General features: G+C 40.3%; 1 protein-coding gene across 2 annotated transcripts; it reads right to left on the reverse strand.

The window, feature by feature from the left end:
• Window positions 1–134: 134 nt before the first annotated feature.
• On the reverse strand, window positions 135–20,847 carry LOC120803313 (CD9 antigen-like). 2 transcript variants are annotated; one of them, XM_040151664.1, is made up of 8 exons: window positions 20,635–20,847; window positions 9,573–9,675; window positions 5,009–5,106; window positions 3,406–3,480; window positions 3,206–3,307; window positions 2,556–2,645; window positions 1,705–1,788; window positions 135–864 (listed from the first exon to the last, which is right to left on the reverse strand). In XM_040151664.1, exons 1-8 carry the CDS (start codon window positions 20,701–20,703, stop codon window positions 799–801), a joined length of 687 nt encoding a protein of 228 aa, XP_040007598.1. In that variant the 5' UTR covers window positions 20,704–20,847; the 3' UTR covers window positions 135–798. The 2 variants fall into 2 exon arrangements, with proteins under 2 accessions (XP_040007598.1, XP_040007607.1); XM_040151673.1 differs by lacking the exon at window positions 20,635–20,847 and adding an exon at window positions 16,723–17,002.
• Between the last annotated feature and the right edge of the window lie 200 nt (window positions 20,848–21,047).

Consider the following 21,047-nt stretch of genomic DNA (forward strand, 5'->3'; position numbering starts at 1 on the left):
CTTTATTTTGGGATTACTGGTGTCATGTTGGTGGTTATTAACATGGAGATGTTCTCATCCCGGGTCGACGGTGAAAATACCTCGGAGGAAGCCGCAAACTCAGCGTATTTTTTTTTTTAAATACAAAGACTCAGTTTAACACAAATCAGCATTTATTAGTTAATTTATTTGGCAAAGATATCAGAACTGCATACATCAAAATATGTGCATAAAACGCCATATTTCTGCTTTTTATAAAAAAAAAAATTTAAAAAAAGCTTCCCTCATGCAACTTCAAAAATAAAAACATAAGTCACACAATAAAATACATTTAGCTGAAAAAGCCTGTTAGATTACAGGTCACCACAGGCAAACTTTAAACTCTTCACATAAACTGAAGTGAAGTGGATTATTATCCGAAAGGAAAAAACAGGAGTGATCCTCGGGGTTCTCCAGGGGGCGGCAGAGCCATACACGTCTCTCTTTGTCTGCAGCTGTTCTCATTGATGAAAAGTGGGATTTGGCTTTACTATACGGGGCACCAGACTAAAAACACTACACCCATTCGTTCGGTTTACTCTGGAAACAAATTCGACCTCCCTGCAGACAGAGTGGAAAACATGAAGGGGCGTCACTGCGCAGGCGCCATACTCTCACAGGTTGACGTGGCCATCCCGTATGGAGCCAAGCAGGAAACTAAGACGACTGTTGTTATTACTAAACTGACATAAGCAGCGAGTGTAAAACTGACACGAGTTAAAGATGGAGGGGGTTCCTCTGTGTGTGGGTGTGCGGCTGTGGTTCTTTTTTTGTGCTGGTTCAGACAAAGTCCCGGGACCTCTTAATGGCACAGCAGAGCATCATGCTGAAGATCATCCCAAAGATCTGTGGAGAGACGGAGCAGAGCAGGGGCATGAAATAACACTTTGCTGAATATGAAGGCGTTGTGTCTTCATTTGTAAAGATCATCATGGAATAACACCTTTGGGTCGTGGTCTTTTACTTTTAAAACCATCTTCTCTTTCTTTTTCTGTCATTTTTAGACTAACATGCATTCAAAATGTTGGCCACGGACACAGCCACTGATTTCTAATCTTGATTATCACTCGACGTTCTGTTAAATCTTCAGACTCAGCGCCACAAGCAAGATTTCGGTTGGTCCCTTAAGTGCCTTTAAAAAGGAGAAGGAAGAACGCCAGTTCGCCGAGAGCCGGAAGGGAAGATTGATACCACTCAGGTCTGAGAGGTAAATATGAAGCTATAAACCGGCAGTGGAAGAATGTAACAGTACATTAAATAAAATGTGATTATTTGTTATAGGTTAAATAACCCAACCTGACATACAAGTAGAGCTGGAACGATTAGTCAATTAATCAATTAGTTGATTGACAGAAAATTCGCTGGGAACTATTTTGATAATCACTGAAGTCGTTTTTCAAGATTCAAGTTTCTCAAATGTGGAAATTTGCTCTTTTCCCTTCTAATTATTTTAAGCGTTTTTAAGGTTTCACTCAATTTTTTTACAAACTTATCAGTTGATTGAGAATATAATCAGAAGACTAATCAATAAGGGGGGGGGTATTACACAAGTCTACTTCCTCCACCACTGATTAACCAGCTGCTGAGAGAGTGGGATCGGTCTTCTCCTCCCGCTCTCCCGTTTTCCCGCAACGTGTGGATTTCTATCGCAACTTTTCCCGGTCCGGTCACGGCCCACAGACTCACCATGATGACTCCGATGCCGATGCCGACCCCGCCGATGATGTGCAGCCTGTTGTTGAACATCTCGTCGATGGCAGCCGGACAGCTCTGACAGGAGGACAGACACGATTTACTACCGCGTACGCGAACCACCTGGTGGCTCAGCGCCGCTGCCAACAGACAGGAAGTTAGTCGGCAACAGTTCTGAGAATCGATTAATCGTCACAGTTGGCACATTTTCTTTGGTTCAAAGCCTCTCAGATGTGAGAATTTGCTGCTTTTCTGTGGTTTATGTCATTTTACAGTGAATTTCTGTGGAGGTTTGGACGCTGGCTTCAGCTAAACAAGCTGAAAACGTCACCTTGGCCTCTCAGGACATGTTTTACAGATCAAGCAAATCGATTAAAAACAAAAATGCAGAGAGAAATGCGTCATTAACAGGCTACTTCCGAATACATTTTATTTACCATCAAATACTTTGCCAAACGTGAGGCTTTTCTTTTAATCAATCACATTCATGTTTAAACACAGTTCTAATGCTGAATAACAAACGTTTATTAAGGGAATTCTCTGAACTGAAGAGGTCACACAACAGCAGCAGAGACGCAGATATTGCAGCACTGAGAAGAGTCTGCGTGTGCCCAAGATGCGATTTAACATGCGATGGATCCATTTTTTTTTTTTTAACATAAAAAAAAAAAAATCAATCCTATTGGCACTAATATCTTTGAGGATCAATCGGCCCCCAACTTGTGTTTGGATTTTACACATTTTTAAGAATTTGAGAGGCTCAAGAGTACATCTTGTGTATTTGTCTACTTTTGAAAACTAAGACCAGGAATATACTGTTTCCATGTGTCTTTCTGTTGCGTTACCGTGGTGATGAGGACCTCCAGTCCCTCCTTCTTGGGGCAGATGTCTCTGGCGGCATCGATCACCGTTCCTGTCGGACCGCAGCAGTTCAGCTGTGAAGAGGAAACATTACAAAAGGTCAGAGAAATCATGCGATCAATTGATTATCCCTTTACGATTAATCGGCAGGGACAGACACGCGCGAACCACATGCGCAGAGGTTATCAGACGTGATCTGTAAAACCGCGCGCAGACTGCAGGACTTTGAAAATCTCTGAGTTGCTGTGTTGCTCGCACAACAAGACATTTTTTTGTCCCAGACTGCCGTCCTGCTGATCTAAAACCAGATTAATTCATTACAAGACGATTCCACTTAGAGATAATTTAATCCAGCCGTGGACGAATCATGAGACAACAGGGACCCGACTGAAAAGCACACGAAACTCATACAAAAACCGAAGTGTTTAGATTTTGTTTTTTTTTGTTTTTTTTAATCTCTTGGTGGACCTTTTGGGTTTCTTTGCGGGTGTTTTTTTTCCTTTTTGTGGACGTTTTGCGTCTATTTGTGTCTCTTTTTAGTCGGCTCCGTCCCTGTGTAATCTCTTTGCATCTCTTTCTGGTCCTCTTTCATCTCTTTGCAGTCATTTAAGTCATCAGGTGTGTGTGTTCTCACTCCAAAGTGGATGAGGCGGAGGGTCTCCTTCAGTGCTTCTTGTTTGGTGTCTTTGTAGTTGTTGTAAGTCTGTTTATAAAACTCCGTAACATCCTCCACCACCTGAAAAAACAGAAAAAAATTAATACAAATTCTGTTTAAGTTACAGATCAACTACCGACATCAAAATCCGAGTATGTGTGTGTGTTTTTGTTGTGTACCCTGTCCTTGTTGGAGAGACCCCAGATCCCGGCAGCCACTTCCACAGCGAAGATGAGGAGCAGGAAGAGGAAGAACTGAACAAGGAAACAAGAGTCAGGTTCCTCAGTATTTTTTCTGCAGCTGCAGAGCTTGTGTACAGTCATTTGGAACCACAATTATGTTAATTAAACCCCGATATTCACATTTTCGGTTCCTCTGGGTGCATTTACCGTTTCCATTTTCAACCATTTCATAAAAGCAATATGCATGTCTACCACTCCAAATTATAACGTACAAATTTACGCAGATGATACCGTTTTATACGCCACGGGCTCTTCTCTTAATCTGGCCTATGCAAATCCGCAGTTTCCCGTGTGTCCGTTCACGATTAAACTGTACATCTTTGCTCTTGTACGCAGGTCTCCCTTGAAAAAGACTAACCGTCCGCATAAAGGATTAAAACATTTTGGATGGTGATATGGCTCCGTACTTGGTACTATTCATTCCCTCCACCTGTAGATCTTTTGAAACGGGAGACATTTTGACTTGTCATAGCAGGAAAACTGTTAAAGATGGCTCAGTCGCATCGAATGTCCCAGTAAGCCATGACAGTGATACCAGGACCCTGCCACTACCCCACCTAAATGCACTGCAGTCATTTTTTAAATGTCCTGCTACGAACGGCTGCGAACGGTCGACTCGCGCTGTCATGACGCGAGTGTTTTTCCACCGCACCACAGGGCAGTTTTATGATTATTATTATTATTATTCGCCCTGTCGCATCGACAGCCACTACGAAACACCTGCCTGGCTTGTCAGTGGAAGATAGCTAATGAGCCATTAACTTCTGGTGTTACGCTCATTCTCCCTTAGAGATTTAAATGGTAAATGTTTCCACGCCTCGCGTCAGTGCAGCTACAGTTGGAGTGCGTTGGAAACACGTCTGATTCTCAACAAAGATATTTACCACTAGTTTGTCTCCGAAGTTTACTGAGACACAGTGTCATTTTCTGGATTAAAACTAACCCCCTAAGCTAAAACACATTCCCTTTTTCAAAAATCAGCCGATCGAAGATTTCAAAACACTCAAATATTGAAATCTGCATCGGCCTTAAAAATCCAGAGAAAAATTACAGTGTCCAGATGTGCAGAGACGATAGAGACTTACATTATCTACACGGACTCAAAGCTGATAAAAAAAAAGTACATCTACTAAATCCTGAGTTGGAGGTGTTTAATATTAAAGTATTTTGCGTTTTATATTTGGAATCACTTTGGATCAATTTGTAGAGATCAATTCATTAAGAAATTTCTGTTGATCAGAGACAAAAACCCCAAATGAAATCTGATTTCATTGATTCCTTGTTACACGAAACATGAAAACTTAATTTTCAAACAATTAAACCTCAGGCATTGTAAGACTGACAGTCACCAGTCTTAAAAAAATATTATACATATATTATACTATACTATACACACACACACACACACACACACACACACACACACACACACACACACACACACACACACACTTTGTCCTATGGGTTTTTACTTTGAGTCACCCTGTTGTGGCTTTTTGTGCCGTCTGATCAAACAATATGAACCGAAAGAATGACTCACCAGTCCCAGCATGCACGGCGACTCTTTGATGGCTCCGCAGCATCCCAGGAAGCCCACGACCATCATCAGAGCCCCCGCCGCGATCAGGATGTACACACCTACGGCGCCGAACACATTAGAGCGTCAGCATAGATGTGGTGACAAGAGTAGTTTTTAGAAGAGATCAGGATAAAATATTCAGACAACATTTTAAAATAACTGATCATTGATCCGATCAACACGGACCTAATGATGCTAGTCCACCTGGTCAATATCCAGCTTCGAACTAACCAGGGCAGCAAGTAACCACGTTTTTTATTATCAATTAATTGGCTGATTATTTTATCTGTTAAATCAATGAAGTGTTTATTCTATAAAATGTAAAATAAATAAATAAATAATAATGTAACACGATCATCATAATTTCCCAGAGCCCAAGCTGATGACTTCAAATGTTTTGTTTTACCAAAACAGTCCAGAGCTCAAAGACAAAGAAAAGATTCCACGAAAATCCTCAAACTTGAGAAGCTGGAAGCAGCAAATGTTTGGTTTTTATGTGTAAAAAAATTAATTAATTTAACTTAACTAATTAAAATAGATAAATGACAAACAACAGAGCCAATTAATGTTTCTTTCAATCATCAAAAAAAAAAAAAAAATAATAATAATAAAAATCGATGAGTGGACTAAACATTGCAGCATTAAAACTAACTACAACTTGATGCAGATGTTATGTTAATCAAAACAAGTCCAACTGGGGATTATCAGACTTCCTTCAGGGTGGTGTTTGACTGACTGGGCAGAGTGTTTTTCCTCACATATCCCCAGCTGTGGTATGTAACAAATAAAATTCCTGTGGGCCAAAACCAGCCCTCTGACCAAATCCTGAAACATTGGGTTGAGTAGATTTGCATTGGACGGCCAGCACTAGGAGGAGAGGAGTCCTGGCAGCTCCAAACTTCTTCCACCTCACAACTATTCAGGCCACTGTGCTCCTGGGAGCACTCAAAGCTTTGGAAATGGTTTTATATCCTTGCCCTGATCTAGGCCTCGCCACAAAAGTGTGTCGCGGAGGACTGCAGAGAGTTCCTTGGGCTTCACGACTTGGTCTTTGTCCTGAGATGCAGTGTCAAGCTGTGAGACCTTATATACGAGGAAAAAAAAAAAAAAAGGTGTGCCTTTCTAAACTATGTCCAATCAATGAAGTTTGCCACAGGTGGACTCTAGTCAAGTTCTGGACGCATCCCAAGGATAATTCAACCAGACAGGATGCACCCGAACACAGTTTGGAGAACCACAGCAAAAGGGTCTGAATACTCTTGTAAATGTGAGTTTAGTTTTGGATTTTTAATAAATCTGCAACGTGTTTTCACTTTGAAATTTTTTCCAATCAGTTTACAGTCAATAATCCATAATGACAACAGGTCGTTCTTGTCTGCCTCTCGTACTGTAAATTTACTGTGTGGATTTCTAAACATCAACTGTCAACGCAGTGAGTTAGAAAAATGATTTAGAGCCATTAATAATGATCCATCATCGTTATCGTCTCTTCATGTGGCTTTTATGGGAATGAATCATTATTAAATGGGATGAAAATGTGCAGGATAACAACCACAACCACAGCGCTGTTTTCACAAGAACACTAACCACACCACACACACAAAAATATTCAAAAATATTCCTCCTCCGGCGCTTCGTTTCTCCAAAGCTGTTATTAAGATGTTTGTCATAACAGACCAATCCTTTGTCGCCCGACTGCCCACTTCACTTCTCACTTTGATGGAAGAGAAACACAAAGGGAAAAAGGGAGGGGGGCCAGTCCGTCTTTCTCTAACAATTCCTCAGAAAACACGAAAGTTAAGAAACAAAGACGTCCTTGTGCGGCAGAGAATAATGAAAGCTGTGTGTGTGTGTGTGTCAGAGAGAGAGAGAGAGCGAGAGAGAGAGGCTCCGCCAGGCTGGAGGAGCCCACTTCGGCCTCGGCCGCCCTGTCTACGCCCTGCTGCCTGGTTCTCTAATCAGGTTGTTGCTGCCGGAGCACTGCCCCCGATAATAAGGCGACATCCATCAGGTCACATTTAACAAATACATGAAACAGCAGTGGTCTTATACAATAAGAAAAGTACGTTAAGTACAGCTGTGTTGCACATATCGCACTTGATTTATCCATGAGGGGGAAAAAAAAAAAAAAAAAACACTTTAAAAAGGATAAGTGTGGCGATATTCTGTATTTTTCTTATCGACAGCAAATAAAACCAACAATGTTTTAAATCGGTCTCAACACTTTGACTCCCAGTGGCGGAATGTAACTAAGTACATTTACTCAAGTACGAATTTGAGGTACTTGTTCTCTACTTGAGTATTTTCTTTCCACGCCACTTTGAAACTCTACTACACAACATTTCAGGGGGAAATATTATACTTTTTACTCCGCTACCGTTATTTGACACCTTTAGTTACTCTGGTTACTCTACAAATTAAGATTTTGCAAACAACACATTTGAAAAGTTTATTAAATATGATGCTTCGTTGTGGATTGAACTAGCCAACAGTACATACGAGTAGACCTAAAACAAAGTCGATCGCTAGATCGACAGAAAATTAATCGGCAACTATACTTGGATTATTGGTGAAGTCGTTTTTCATGTAAAAATGCTGAAAACTCTTCATGGTTCCAGCTTCTCAAATGTGAAGATTTGCCGCTTTTCCTTTCAACTATTTGAATAATTTAAATCATTTTTCATTTTTAAAGTTTGGACTGCTGGTTGGACAAAACGGATCCTCGTTATTTGCGATCCTCATTTCTTTCTGAAAATCACAAACCATCAATCCAGTAATCGAGAAAATAATGAGATTAAACTCACCGTCAGTTCCAGTCCTGTAGAGATAAAGATTAGCTCCACTTCAACCAACTACAGCAGTAAAGTGCTGCTTATAATTAACGCCTCAGTGATAATTATAAAAATACAATACTGGGGCCATTTTTATGCATTGAGTACTTTTACTTTGAACACTAACATTTTCCCAATGACACTCACATACTTCTACTTAACATTTTCAATGCGGGACTTTTACTTGTAAAGGAGTATTTCTACAGTGTGGTATTACCACTACTCTGAGTACTTCCTCCACCGCTCCTAAATGAAAGTACACCGTTTACCCACAGAGCGATAAGGGCATCGTAAAACATACATGCTAATGACGTGCACTTTACACTGGACTGCTCTTAACGCTCTCATAACTTCCATGAATGACAGAGGGGAAGCAGCACTTCCTGTCCTTTTTAAAGCTATGAAGTACCTCGACTATGACCAGAATCAACTGAGGTGACATCAGGGAATTAAAAAAAAAAAAAAAAAAACAACAAAACAAACATTTGTTTTGAATTTCAGTTAGGATCTTCGATTGAAATTCTTTACACTTTCAGCTGTGTTCACCAAGTTAATTTGAGGCTTCTTAAGACCTTTTGTTGACACCACAGAGAATGCAGTTTAATACCCTTCTCATAGTCATACTGGTCAAATAAACGGAAAACCAGCAGGGACAAAATTATTAACGTATATGGAATTGTTGACATTTATATAATCACAGTGTCTGAAACTCCAGAAAAAAAAAAGAATTGGAAAAGCCTCCTGTGCGCACAATCAACTGGCATAAAAAAAAAATCACAATTTTACTTCATAAAAGTGTGTAACAGCGCCAATAAAAGCTCGCTATCGGATATTAAAAAATATAAATAAATAAAAAAGTATATTTAATTATTGTTACTGTTTACGGTAGGCAAGAGAAAACATTTAATGCTTTTGTCAATGAAATTTAAGTTTATTAATAACTTCTATGGCCTTTTATGAGGAAACTGAATTTAATGCATTTTAAGACTTTAAGACCAGCAGATATGTTGCATATAGAGCTGAAACGATTAGTGGATTAACCAGTAAAATTAAATCGGCAACTATTTATTTGACTGATTAATCCTTGGAGTTATTTATAAAGCTATAATGGAAAAAAAAAAAAAAAGCTGAGATGTGATACGGCTGCATTTTCCAAAAATAATGACCCAGAAACCACAGGAACCACCTCTGATGTATCCTGTACTGCAATGCATTATTTTGTTTGTGGGGCTGGTATTGTTCAGACAGAGGCCAATTCAAAAGCAATCTCTCTTTAACGAGCATAAACACATTTTTCTTCAAACCTTTCTTCTCTCATTAATAATATGAGTCCCCCTCCACTGACGCAACACCAGACGTTCATCAAGGCCAACAGGCTTAATCGCTCTTCGAGTTATTAAAAAAGTTCTCACTTTAGCATGTTGGACGGCAGATATTTAAACAAAGGACTTGTCACTTCTTCTGCAGTCTGAAGTGGTTTCATGGCTTCAATAATAATACGAATAAGCTGGTCTGTTTGATTAAAAGATTCGTCAGCTGCAGAGCTTTACAAATCTGTGCGTTTTACCAAATAGTATACAGTAAGTTTGGAGACTAAACCATGTGCCCTCCCTGTTGGAGCCCTGGGCACATACCCACACCTTTCACCCCTGGGTATATCTGTAAAGGCTGTATTTTAATGTCAAAGACCTTACCAGTGAAGAAGACTGTGGGCGCCTCCTCTCCTTCGAACAGTCCTGCCGTCCTGCTGTCAAAACGGAGCCAGAGTCCCACACTCAGCACTCCAGTACCTGCCAACTGCACCAGAAAGATATATCTTTACTTCACAGGAGGATTTTTCCTATTAAAGAAAATCTCATTCGGTTAAATCAGAGAATTCTGTGGTACCTTGTCTAACTATCATACTTCTTTTTCTGCCTTAAATATCTGGGAGGATGAGCTAGGCGTGGCTTTGGATGAAGATACAAGGGCCTGTATTTGCAACAGAATAAATTTCTCATTTATTAGCAACAAATTTCAAAAGAGGCTAATCTTAAGTTGATTCCTGAATTTTATCTTGCTCCAGTGAGGATGCATAAGGTCTCGAAAGACAACTCCCCAAACTTTCCTGGATGCAAAAGTAAACGAGGGAACATTCAATGCACCTTTGCAGGCAGCATCAAAAATTAAGTTGTTTTTACAAATGTACTAATGCTTCCACCGTATCAATGTTAGCTATAGAGGTTAATATTAATCCAAGCCTGAACTTTTTTCTAGATAACAGAAAAGGTAGGATATTGATCATGACGAATTACAAACTGTCTTGTGTTATCATGGAGGGAAAAAGGGTTAGAAAACACAGGGATGGATAGCACTGAGGTAGAACAAAAGAGCACAGCGTTGAGGAATGTGAATGTGAAGTGACACCCACTCGTTCTCCACAACAGGCAGAGCATCCAGAACAACCTGATCAACAAGCAGCTCGTGCTTTTGAATTAGACCCTCATTAACACTTAGGCATCTTCAGTCTGTGAAGGAAGATGTTAAGATGAACCCTCATTATTCTGCCTCATATTTTCCAAATTTACCAGCGTCATTTACACTTGATTAACTTGTGGATTTTTTTTTCTTTGCAGAACGTATGAGGCCTTGAAAATAAAGTTAAAGTAATTCATAGAAAACCAAACATGAGAGCAAACATCCTGTGTATGTGAACCACCACAGTGTTTACCACAGTAATAATGCACTAGAATGACTCATCTCCTCAGCAACCACCAAGCAGTTTAAAAATCAACTCTCTGTTGCCGCCCAAAAAACTTTCATCACCTCCTGCAGTTTGATCCTGTTGCTGTGTTGCTGAAGCAACGGGAGACACAAGTTGGACGCAAAACATTTGCGGCAAATGGCAACCTGTCCTCGGGATTCTCCCATGAACAAGTGGGCGCAAGTGTGAAACCACATCTGTCCAATCCCAACAATGTGAACTGGGGCGCGTGTCACGGATCGAGTTTAGCTCAGTCCGGTTCCATTTGGGGTTCCCCACCTTCACTGAGCCCGGAAAAGGCGGCCGTCGTGGTTAACCAGTCTTGGCTAAGCCTGTCATCAACTGGATGTTTAAACTCTGGGTTTACTGCTGATCCGGCTACAAGCATGTTCATGTGAAAGAGGTGGAGGCGTTCATTACAAAACGACATGCGTCAGAACCATGAATTAAGTACTTTATATGACATGAGATCAAGCGGTGACATACCCACGGGAAAATTCACGATTACAGCGACAAAAGACACTGATATTAAACAAGGTGAGAGGTAAAGAATATGATCACATAACTAGAGCATAATAAGCAGCTGTGGAAAAAAATATTTTCCAATATTAAAAGGCTAGGGCTCTAAATAGGAGTGGTAATTATTATATAGGTAGTTAAACTGATGATCGTAATGAATTCTCAATAACCTGCATGTTCTCATCTAGTATCATAATTGTATCACATGCTTTCTTTACATCTGTAAGAAAGTGAGTCATCTGCATGGGAAAATGAGTTCATGTATGGGATGCACCCAAAAATGTCTTGGTCATGAGCCAGCTCACCGCACTCGCAGGTTTGTGTTCGAACTTGTTGCTCTGACAACAGCGTCAAACAAATTTAGAACGAGGCAGAAAGACAGACAGGCGGGCAGCAGGCAGGCAGACAAAAATCCAGATTCATGTTAAATCATTGTCAATCTAATCTGGATAACGAACGGGGCCCAGGCTGGCTCCTCGCAGTTTGCCGTCATGTAAATCATTAATACCACTTTATATTGCTTTATGAATTCATATAGGGCTCCAAATGGCAAAAAACAGTATCTACAGTAACTACTATTTACTGTTTTTGTAAGTAAGTATTTTCCATTTTTTTCCCAGCCTTACTACAGTTTAAAGGCTTATATGATTAACTTTTTATATAATCACATTGCTACAGCTAATACACTCAACTGCCTGTGATGGAATATCTATGCACAAAGACTTCCACAGTAACTGGAAACAAACCTCAGCGTGAGTCATGTGCAACTAATGTTCTAAAGAAAAGTTACTCATCACCACGCCTCACAACCTGTCATCGCGTAATCCTGTGGCTCAAACTGTGGCTGAGCACAGGGCTGATTCCCTCGGTGTAAACAGTACAGTCAGAGTGAGCCAGACACACCGTCGTCTGTCGTAACCTTCACATGTTGCCCCCAAACTTAAAAATGCGGCTGAAACTCAGGATCGTGGTTTTTTTTTTTTTTTTTTTAAGTTTCAGTTCTTTATGGTGAATGCGTTCCAGTTTATTTATGGTACACTCAACTGACAATTTGCCGTTTACTGACGGGTGACAAATTAAAGAAAGACCAACATAAAGTGTCTCAGTAAGGTGCTGGGACACCACGAGCCGCCAGAACAGCTTCAGTGCTCCTTGGCATTGATTCTCCAAGTCTGAGGACCTCTACCGGAGGGATGAACACCATTCTTCCAAAAGATATTCCCTCAACTGGTGTTTTGATGGTGGTGCTGGAGAGCGCCGATAGAAACTGATAAGACTGTTTAATTGTAAAGAAATGATGAGATCGCACGTTCTCGCATATGTTCCACGGCATTCGTCCATTGGTTCATTAATAATTCGACAATCGTTCAGTGATCGGTCGTGTTGTACTTTGTTTTTTTTTTTGGTAGCGCGAGAATGTCTGTCTATCACACATCACACATTCCTCCTGCCACAGCTCAGCAAAGAAACACTGTGCAGGGACCCAAAGAGAGATCATTTTGCTTTCATTTAACTCAGACTGCTGAAGCATCGTTATTAGCTTCAGATCAACTTTGGAATCTGTTTTGTACGGAGGAAGGACTGCGGAGTTTGTCCCCCCATTACTTAGATTGAAAGTGCATTAGAAAAGGAACTTTAGAGTCCAGTATGTACAGGAGGAATGATTGCTGCGAGAAATTTTAAATGTACATATGGCCGTGGGAGTATTGGTTTAAGACAGACTTGATTAATGTAAGTCATTACTCAACCTCTGGGGACCATGAATGTCTGTAAAAAACTTCATGACAATCCATTTAGTAGTTGAGATGTGTCAGTCTGGGCCGACCGACAGATCAACACCGCCACGCCCAGCAGACGTAACTGTGCCGCACAATCCCGAGCGTTCACGTCACTGTCATCATAAACGTAAAAGGGGAAATGTGCTCACGTTAGATTTTAAACTCCTATGGTGCCACAGCCTGCTGATTTCTTAACACACAGTATGCACAAATGCCATATTTTGAGAAATATGCTCACCTAGAGTCAAACGTGATCACGACAGAAACAGGTGCAGGGTTTAACAGCCTAGCCTCTGTCAGGTGCTTTGCATACGGATGACTCTGAAGTAAAACTAATCTAGTTAAGCACTTTCGATAAAATTTTGCCATTTAGTATCTACTGTCCAACTTAACAATACAAAATAGAAAGAAAAAAAAAAAAAAAAAAAAGGGAAGGAAACTTGAGTTCCCTGATTGATGACTGGTTGTAATGTACAGTAAAAACACGCTCAGGAGAGTTGGGGTGTTTGTGTAGAGGCAGCAATGAGGCTTCTTAAAGAAGGAAGCTGCACTTTCCCTGGAAATTCACATTAGTTCTCATTGACCGGGAAAGGCACTATGCAGCCCCATAAGCTGTACGAAGAAATTAATTTCTGGGAGGCTTTTAGCCCGTGTGACACAGGCTCGTTGCTTTATAAACGCCAGATCATCAGACAGCCTGACATTTCAACACAATCCCGTAAGAGTTTGTCACAAAAAGGAGAAGAAAAAAAAAAATCCTCTGAGACAGGATGCAGCGTTGACTGTGGGACGTGTAGCCTTGAATTTGAGAAACAGGGACACTTAAGGCCGATTGGCTTACAGTCCTGATTCCTGACAAACAGCTCAGTGATTACACTGTGGAATAAACAGACCCATATAAATTGATGTTTGTCTTCAGAGGTGGGGACATCCTCAAATATGCCGTTGTCTCATTTGTCTGATCTTGTCTCATCTGTTACACACTGAAACTGGAGACTCAGCCTTGACCAAAAACGGTCATTAAGCGCAGCCCAGGCGTAAACAGGCAGTATCAGCAATAACACAGCAGGCAGTGTGGATACTTGAGAAAAATCTCCATGTGAAGTACACTCTTACCGCAGTGCTGGAAGTAGTACTCGGATCCTTTACTTAAGTAAAAGTAGCAATACCACAGTGTAAAAGTACTCTGTTACAAGTATTAGTCCTGCATTCAAAAGTACATTACCAGCAGTGGTGGAAAGTAACTAAGTACATTTACTCAGGCTTTAGCGAAAGTTTGATGTACTTGTACTCATTTTTGTGCCCACAGGTTATTGGGGCTTCAACTAAGGATTATTCTCATTATAGAGTAATCTTCTGATCATTTTATCTGTAAAATGCCAGGAAAAAAAAAATTATAATCTGTTATAAAATCCCACAGCACAAGCTGACGTGATCAAATGTCTTGTTTTAAGTAGCAAGGCCACTGTGTGTAACCAGAGGTGTAGTGGTGTGTGTAGGTAGGTATATATCGATTATTTCCCACTGAATTGTTGTGAGGCATAAGTATAAATCTGGCTAACTGGAAATAGTCAAGCACAAGTACTTCTAGGTTACGGTACGGTACAAACATGACCTACTTTACTTGAGTCGATTTACTTCGTTACATTAGACACTGCATTTACTTGGCTGGGGTCACAGAACACACTACCGCGCCGTGCGTAACACGCAAGAGGCTACATGTCTGGTAATCTGTACTATCTGCTCTCTCTTTATCTCCATGTCCTGAAAAATAAGATCCCGTCCTGCTGTCGCAATAAAAAGTCAACCTTTTTAAAAGACCACCCTGGAGTATTTCTGTCAGAGAGGATAACTTACAAAAACAGCTATTTACCGAGAAATGTGCAGCTTGGTTGACCTATATTGACGCTGAATTTGAAATCAGAGAAGCCTAATGGCTCAGAAACACCATTCAGTGTCTGACAAAACTCTGCGCCCAAACTTAGAACTTAGAGCTTAGAACTTTAATTATGGACTAAGTGGACAGTTCTTTACAACAACAACAACAACAACAACAACAACAAGGTGAGGCAGCTGGTAATATGGCAAAGAAGAACATTTACCAAGAAGTATATGCTTTTTAGTGGACTATATTCAAGTCTAATTATTCAGATTAAGTCATTAAGTTACCTTTAAAAATAAGATTGTCAGTTTAATTGGTTATAAAACTGAGGATTCAGCATCTGAGGACAAATGAAAACAACTGATATTTTACATCTTGATAAATGACTCATCCACCGTATTTATTTTGACACTGAGTAAAACACCAAATCTATCCAGTGAGTAGATATTTCACACACTTGTAAGAATGACACTACGAAAGTGAAACAGCTTAAGAGTAAGACTGTTGTTGTCAGAGTTTGAGCAATAACACACGTTTATCAGGTAACTTCCTCGTACCGACTGAAAAGTCTAAAGATAATTTTCAAGGGCAACCCCAAATCATCAAATGATTGATCACATGACCGATCACTGGACATAAGAGCCAATGAGAGATAGATTAACCCTTCATGTGCCATGTGCTTTTCTTTAAAAGAAAAGTCCATTTTATTGGTGTGAAGTTTTTAAGTCTCTGCAAATACTTAACAACTAATATATTCATAATGATGGATGGATTATATATAAAAATAAAAAAAAATAAAAAACCCCAGAGGTCTGACTTTCAAACAAGAAATGGGCCAGCACCCATTCAGTAATCATTTCATGTTTATAATGTATAAATATATAAACAGGGCTGAAATAACAGGAAATTGAAATAGAAACTAAACTCTGCTGCAAGACGCTCTGCTGTTGGGGGACGAGGTTCGTCAGAGAAATCAGATGAAGGAGAATTTAAAGTTCCACACTCACACATGCAGACAATAAAGAATTATTCTTGTTGTTTGTTTGGGGCCTGATGAATGCCATAAAACAGAAAAAGTGGTGCTGTGAAATGTTCAAATCCAAATAAAATACTGAAATTCCCTCTTATTATAGGACGAAACAGAACCGTTTTCTGCACTGCAGCGAATGAGGATCCACTCTTAACCAATTTAGCCGCCCTCTGCATCTCTGTGACATTAAGGAGTTTGAGAGTAAAAGTGAAGGATTTTTTTCTTTTATCTTTCACTTAAATGCATAGTTGTACTTGCAGTTCTTAGACAAGCCCTGATCTGTCAAAGCTGATTCAACATTCAAAGATAACATGTTGTAGAGTAGTGTTTTGTTACTCAAGCCTTAAAACAGGAACACCACGTGTTTTAATACCATGCCAGACATTGTTCCTTCAGTTCTTATCAACTTTTTCCACTAACGCAACTTCCTGATGACATACAGTCACCTGTATACCCCTGAGGACAACCAGTGAATTTAGTCGGCTGATTTTTCTCTGGTTTTCACTAAAGCCGTTATTAATAATCGCCTCGAAAAAGGCCAAAAAGGTTGTTTTTCGTTCAGAAGTTTTATCTCTAAAACATTGTTCTAATGTTTCTACTAGGAAGCAGTGAGGAAAAAGTAAGGCTCGTAAACTTTTAGCAATAGTTTTGAGCTTAATTGAGGTTGATTCAGCATTGTTTTACCAGCTTTTATGTTTTCTCCACTCACAGTCAGTTAAAAACACAGTTAAGGAGCAATCCAGATTCTCAGCTCTGTCAAACAACCGAACAAAAACTGAAGGACTTAAAGCTCGTTTTCAAACAACACTGAAACCAACCAAACCACTTTACCACTAGCTCTACAGTCTCATGTATCAACCACAACTAACGCTGTGTAAGTGACACTACATACCCAGAAGAGAAAGTTGAACGCAAACATAAGGTATTTGATGCACTGAAGTCCCCCCATGGCTCTCGTTTGAAGATTTAGAAGAGGAAGGTGTGTTGAAAGTGTGTCCTGGCTGAACTGCTCCCTTGACTGTCAGAAGTGAAAATACTGGTAGCTGCAGTCGTTCTTGTTTTTTTTGTGAACCACACCCTTGTGTGGCTCACCTGGGAAATACTTAGGAAGTGAGGGGGAGGGAATGGGTGGAGAAGAGAGCTGGAGGGGTGGGGCTGAGGGGGAGGAGAGACATGCAGTAGTTGCCTGTTGGCAGTGGATTTCAAACACGGGACCCAAAACCCCTGCTGATTTACACCTCGGACGCCAGGTGGAAGCAATTGACGAGCAGCTCATTACGAACCCAGCTGCCACCTGAGCACCAAGGACCCCTGTTCAACACACGGCTAAAAAGTCAAAGTCAAAGATGAGAGTGAAAATCCTTCACACTGTGGTTGAGAGTGTTTTTCTCAGAGGTTCTTAACAGCACCGATATGGGCAATAAGTGATATTTACAAGTCTGGTGTATGACGCAGCCGCAACACATACGGTCAGAAACCGTTTCGTATCGACGTTAAAAAAATCTCATCCTCACAGTACGGATGGACAAAAACCAACCTCTGCCCATAGTTCTGCAGACACATTCAATATGTGGAATATCAAACCTCACTACATGAATCAACTTAGACAGCAACATTTAAAAAAGCAAATGTCTTCAGAAATAAATATGGTTCTTCCTATTATTATTTATATTTTTTTTCATCATCACATCTGTATCACTATGGATTTTTTCCCGAGTTTAGTCCACTGAAGTGGACTCTCTTTATCGATTAATCTGTCTGAATAAAGGCTTCACAGGTGTGTTCACAAACACCTCCTGGGACTGGGATCCAGTGATGTTTGCTGAGGTAACTCGAGCTGCCGCCCATTCCCAGTGGACCCAGTGAAACCAACAACACCAGCTTTGTCTCCAAGCTGCTGGAGCCTCCCGCATCTCTGGCTCCCTCCCTCCGCTTCCCCCTCTCTCTTTCTCTTAGAAGATGCCTTCAGTGACAAACCAGCTTTGCTTTTTAAAAGGAGGCTGCTGTCCACACCGCTACCTGTTAGACTTGTGGGACATGTCCAGGGTCTTGAAAAATTTTTTTTTTTTTAAAAACCCACGAGATGATGAGAAATGTGAGAGGAGATTGTTGGCAAAAGGCAAAAAAAAAAAAAGGCAAAGGAGAAGCTCGAGACTGAAGAGAAGGTCAAAGGTTTTAGGGAAAGAAAGTGCTAAAAACAGAATGAAAGGGAAGAAAGAGTAATGAGGAAGAAGAAGCATCGATTGCACAACCTTTCTGTCCCCTGATGACAGATTGGGCTCAATAACACCCCCTGCTGGATTATTTCTGAACTACTGCAAGACTGAAAAAGGTTCAGAAACATCCAGCCATGGATCCAAAGTACTGCACCTAAAACAAATATTTAATTCAGCCGTGAATAAAATGATAGTAAAATAAACAGAGGTCATGACACTACCGATATTGATCTGAGAGCTTGACAATTTTTTTTTTTTTTCTATCACCGAGCAAATGTTAGAATTAGTTGCACATTTCCTCTTTGGTGAGTGTTACTATTATTATTTATTTATTTATTTATTTTTTAGCCACATTGACTTCATTGTGGGTTATTATGGAAATGGCACTTACATGTCAATAGAGCTGAAATGATTAGTCGATCGACAGAAAATTAATTTGCAGCAGCTCTGATAATCGATTAATCATTTTAGTAACTTTTCAGCAAAAAAATCGATTAATCTGCTGAGTATTTTTTGATTAATCATACATATATATATACATACACACACACACACACACACATATATATATATATATATATATATATATGTGTATATAATATGTATATATATATCTATATATCTATCTATCTATATATGTGTGTATGTTAATGTTAATGTTTCAGTTTTGCCAGACCCACAGTACCGGTGTTTTCTTTGAAACTTCTATTTTGTTGGCAGCTGAGACCACAGAGGCATGATGTCAGACCATGCGTACTTTTTGCTAATCGAGGTTGAAGGGAGCCTAGTCTGTTTTTTTTTTGTTTTGTTTTTTAGATCACTTTTCTGTACTTGACAAACGTAAATCTAAAAATGTGAAAATGACCACACTGTGAACGAATGTTTCACATGAACAGCTAGAGTGAGCTAGAGTTGGAGGCAAGAGCTGGAGAGGAGGTTAAAAATTCACAATCATCAGCTATTGCTATTAGGTTTTAACCTTTTAAATGAAGAATGAAATATTTCTTTGATATATAGCCTACACGCAATTCTTTTCAAACCATAAATTTCCGTAAATGTTCTGGTTTCAGTCTGTAAAATGGAAAGATTCCCTGCTTTAGTTTGCCTGAAGATATCTGAAGTTGTCATTTTTGGCTCTGGGAACTTACGATGCACATTTTCCACTACTTTCTTACATTTTATGGGCCGAACAACGACTCGCTTAAACAAAGTGTTTGGCCAATTAAATGGATTTGAACTGACCTGAGGAAAAACCAAAGTCAGCCCAGTTTTTGCTGGAGGACTTTCATGAAAACAGGTGAAATAGGTTTTTGTGACATTATCAGTAACTTCACTGATGAATCTATAAATGGCCTGAGCCCTACAAGGTTGGCAATAATAAAGATGAAAAACGGAGTAGGGCTGCAGCCAACTAAGTAAACACAAACTATGATGACACCACAGCTATTGGCATCGTTTTAAATCTTTCAAAAGAGGATCAAACTAATTTGTTTTTCATAACAGGTTTGGTCCTATTCTGATTGCACGGGGTGATATGAGCTGCATCCCTGCATCAACGATGCACAAAATAAATAAATGAGTAAACATTTTTTGAAATTATGAGACTCGTGGAACCGTTTGCTCGGTTTGTCAGAAAAACAGCGGCAGATGCAGCAATCGTGTCCATTCTCTTCCGGAAATGCAGATGCTGCAGTTTGGTCTGAAAGGGTGTTGCTAAACGCCCTTGAATAGAACCCTCCGCGCCGAAGAAGTTAGCTTCGGACTTGCTGCGTCTGATCCGGCAGTTTAAGGGGAAAGTTAAGGGGCCGTTAAGCGACTGCGCTGGGCGACCTTTCCTCCATTTTTTTTTTTTTTTTTTTGCAGCTCTCACTCTTTCAGGTGAAGCCTTAACGCTGTCTGAAACCCACCTTCACATCTGTGTAAATCACATTGGACGGGGTCGTCGTCGCCCCCCCCACGAATCGGAAGTTAACTTCAGCGTCGTCCGTTACACACGGAAAGACCGAGTCCTGATAGGCTTTGAACGCCAAACCCCGTCCAGAAGTCACTGAATTTAACGTTTCTTCGGTTATTCCCCAACGTCCCTTTGACAAAAAAAATATCGCTCCAGTGCACAATAAAATAAAAATGCTCTTCAATTCGGCGCACATTACATTTTTAAATTTGCACTAATGTAATGAAAATGTAAACTTTTGTTGGCGCTGCTTTGGTTTTCCCCAGTTGGAATCATAATGCAGTGTCAAACTGTTAGTCAACTAAAACTATTACAAAATACTTAAAAGTTGATTTTTTTGTAGATGTGGGGGAACAAACGGTTATTTTTGTGCCGTTCTGTCGAGTTTTTTTTTTTTAACGTTAACGGGTTAGCTAAACCTGCTACTTACTCACTTTAGATGTTATTAATTAAAGGACATAAATTACGAACGTTTTTAACGGAGTTTAACCCATTTTTTTTTTAACGGGAACAGCACGGGAGCTAGCTAACATCTTCACGGGATTTTTATTTAATACTGTGACACTAGCGTGTAACCTAGACGCATACGCGTTTGTGCGTTAAGATATGGGCATTTTTAAATTTTGTTACTTACCCAGAAGACGAAATTAAAGATGAAGAGGGCGTATTTGACGCACAGCTCCCAGCTGCTCAGAGCCGTCATCCCTGCTACGTCTTTTAGCTTGTTGGCGGTTATTAAACTGTCAAATATCTCTGTGTATATGCGTATCTCCCTCAATGTTTGTCGGTCTCCGGCTGTTGGTTCAGTGCGGACCTGTCGCTGTCGATTCGGCTCTGCTCGGCTCCTTTCGGGCAGTCCCGTCAGGGGTCGGCTGGTGGTGCAGCAGCTGCTGGGGGGGGGGGGCAGAGCCGATCAAGTGCTCGACGCCCACAGAACAAGACAGAAATAGAGAGATTTCTGTCTTCCTCTCTGTCTTCCTTCTTTCTTTTTCTTTTGTTTGACCCTGTTTGTCCCTTTTACAGCAAATCACGCGTCCTTTGATTAAG

The sequence above is a fragment of the Xiphias gladius genome, chromosome 2 (genome assembly GCF_016859285.1).
Source record: "Xiphias gladius isolate SHS-SW01 ecotype Sanya breed wild chromosome 2, ASM1685928v1, whole genome shotgun sequence".
NCBI lineage: Eukaryota > Metazoa > Chordata > Actinopteri > Istiophoriformes > Xiphiidae > Xiphias > Xiphias gladius.

Excerpts from the sequence above, each read along its gene's own strand:
- LOC120803313 (XM_040151664.1), bottom strand. The coding sequence starts at position 20,703 with ATGACGGCTCTGAGCAGCTGGGAGCTGTGCGTCAAATACGCCCTCTTC. Across the intron at positions 5,107-9,572 it reads GCCCACAGTCTTCTTCACTG|GTGTGTACATCCTGATCGCG; the intron begins GTAAGGTCTTTG and ends TCGGCGCCGTAG. Across the intron at positions 2,646-3,205 it reads TCCGCCTCATCCACTTTGGA|CTGAACTGCTGCGGTCCGAC; the intron begins GTGAGAACACAC and ends TCCTCTTCACAG.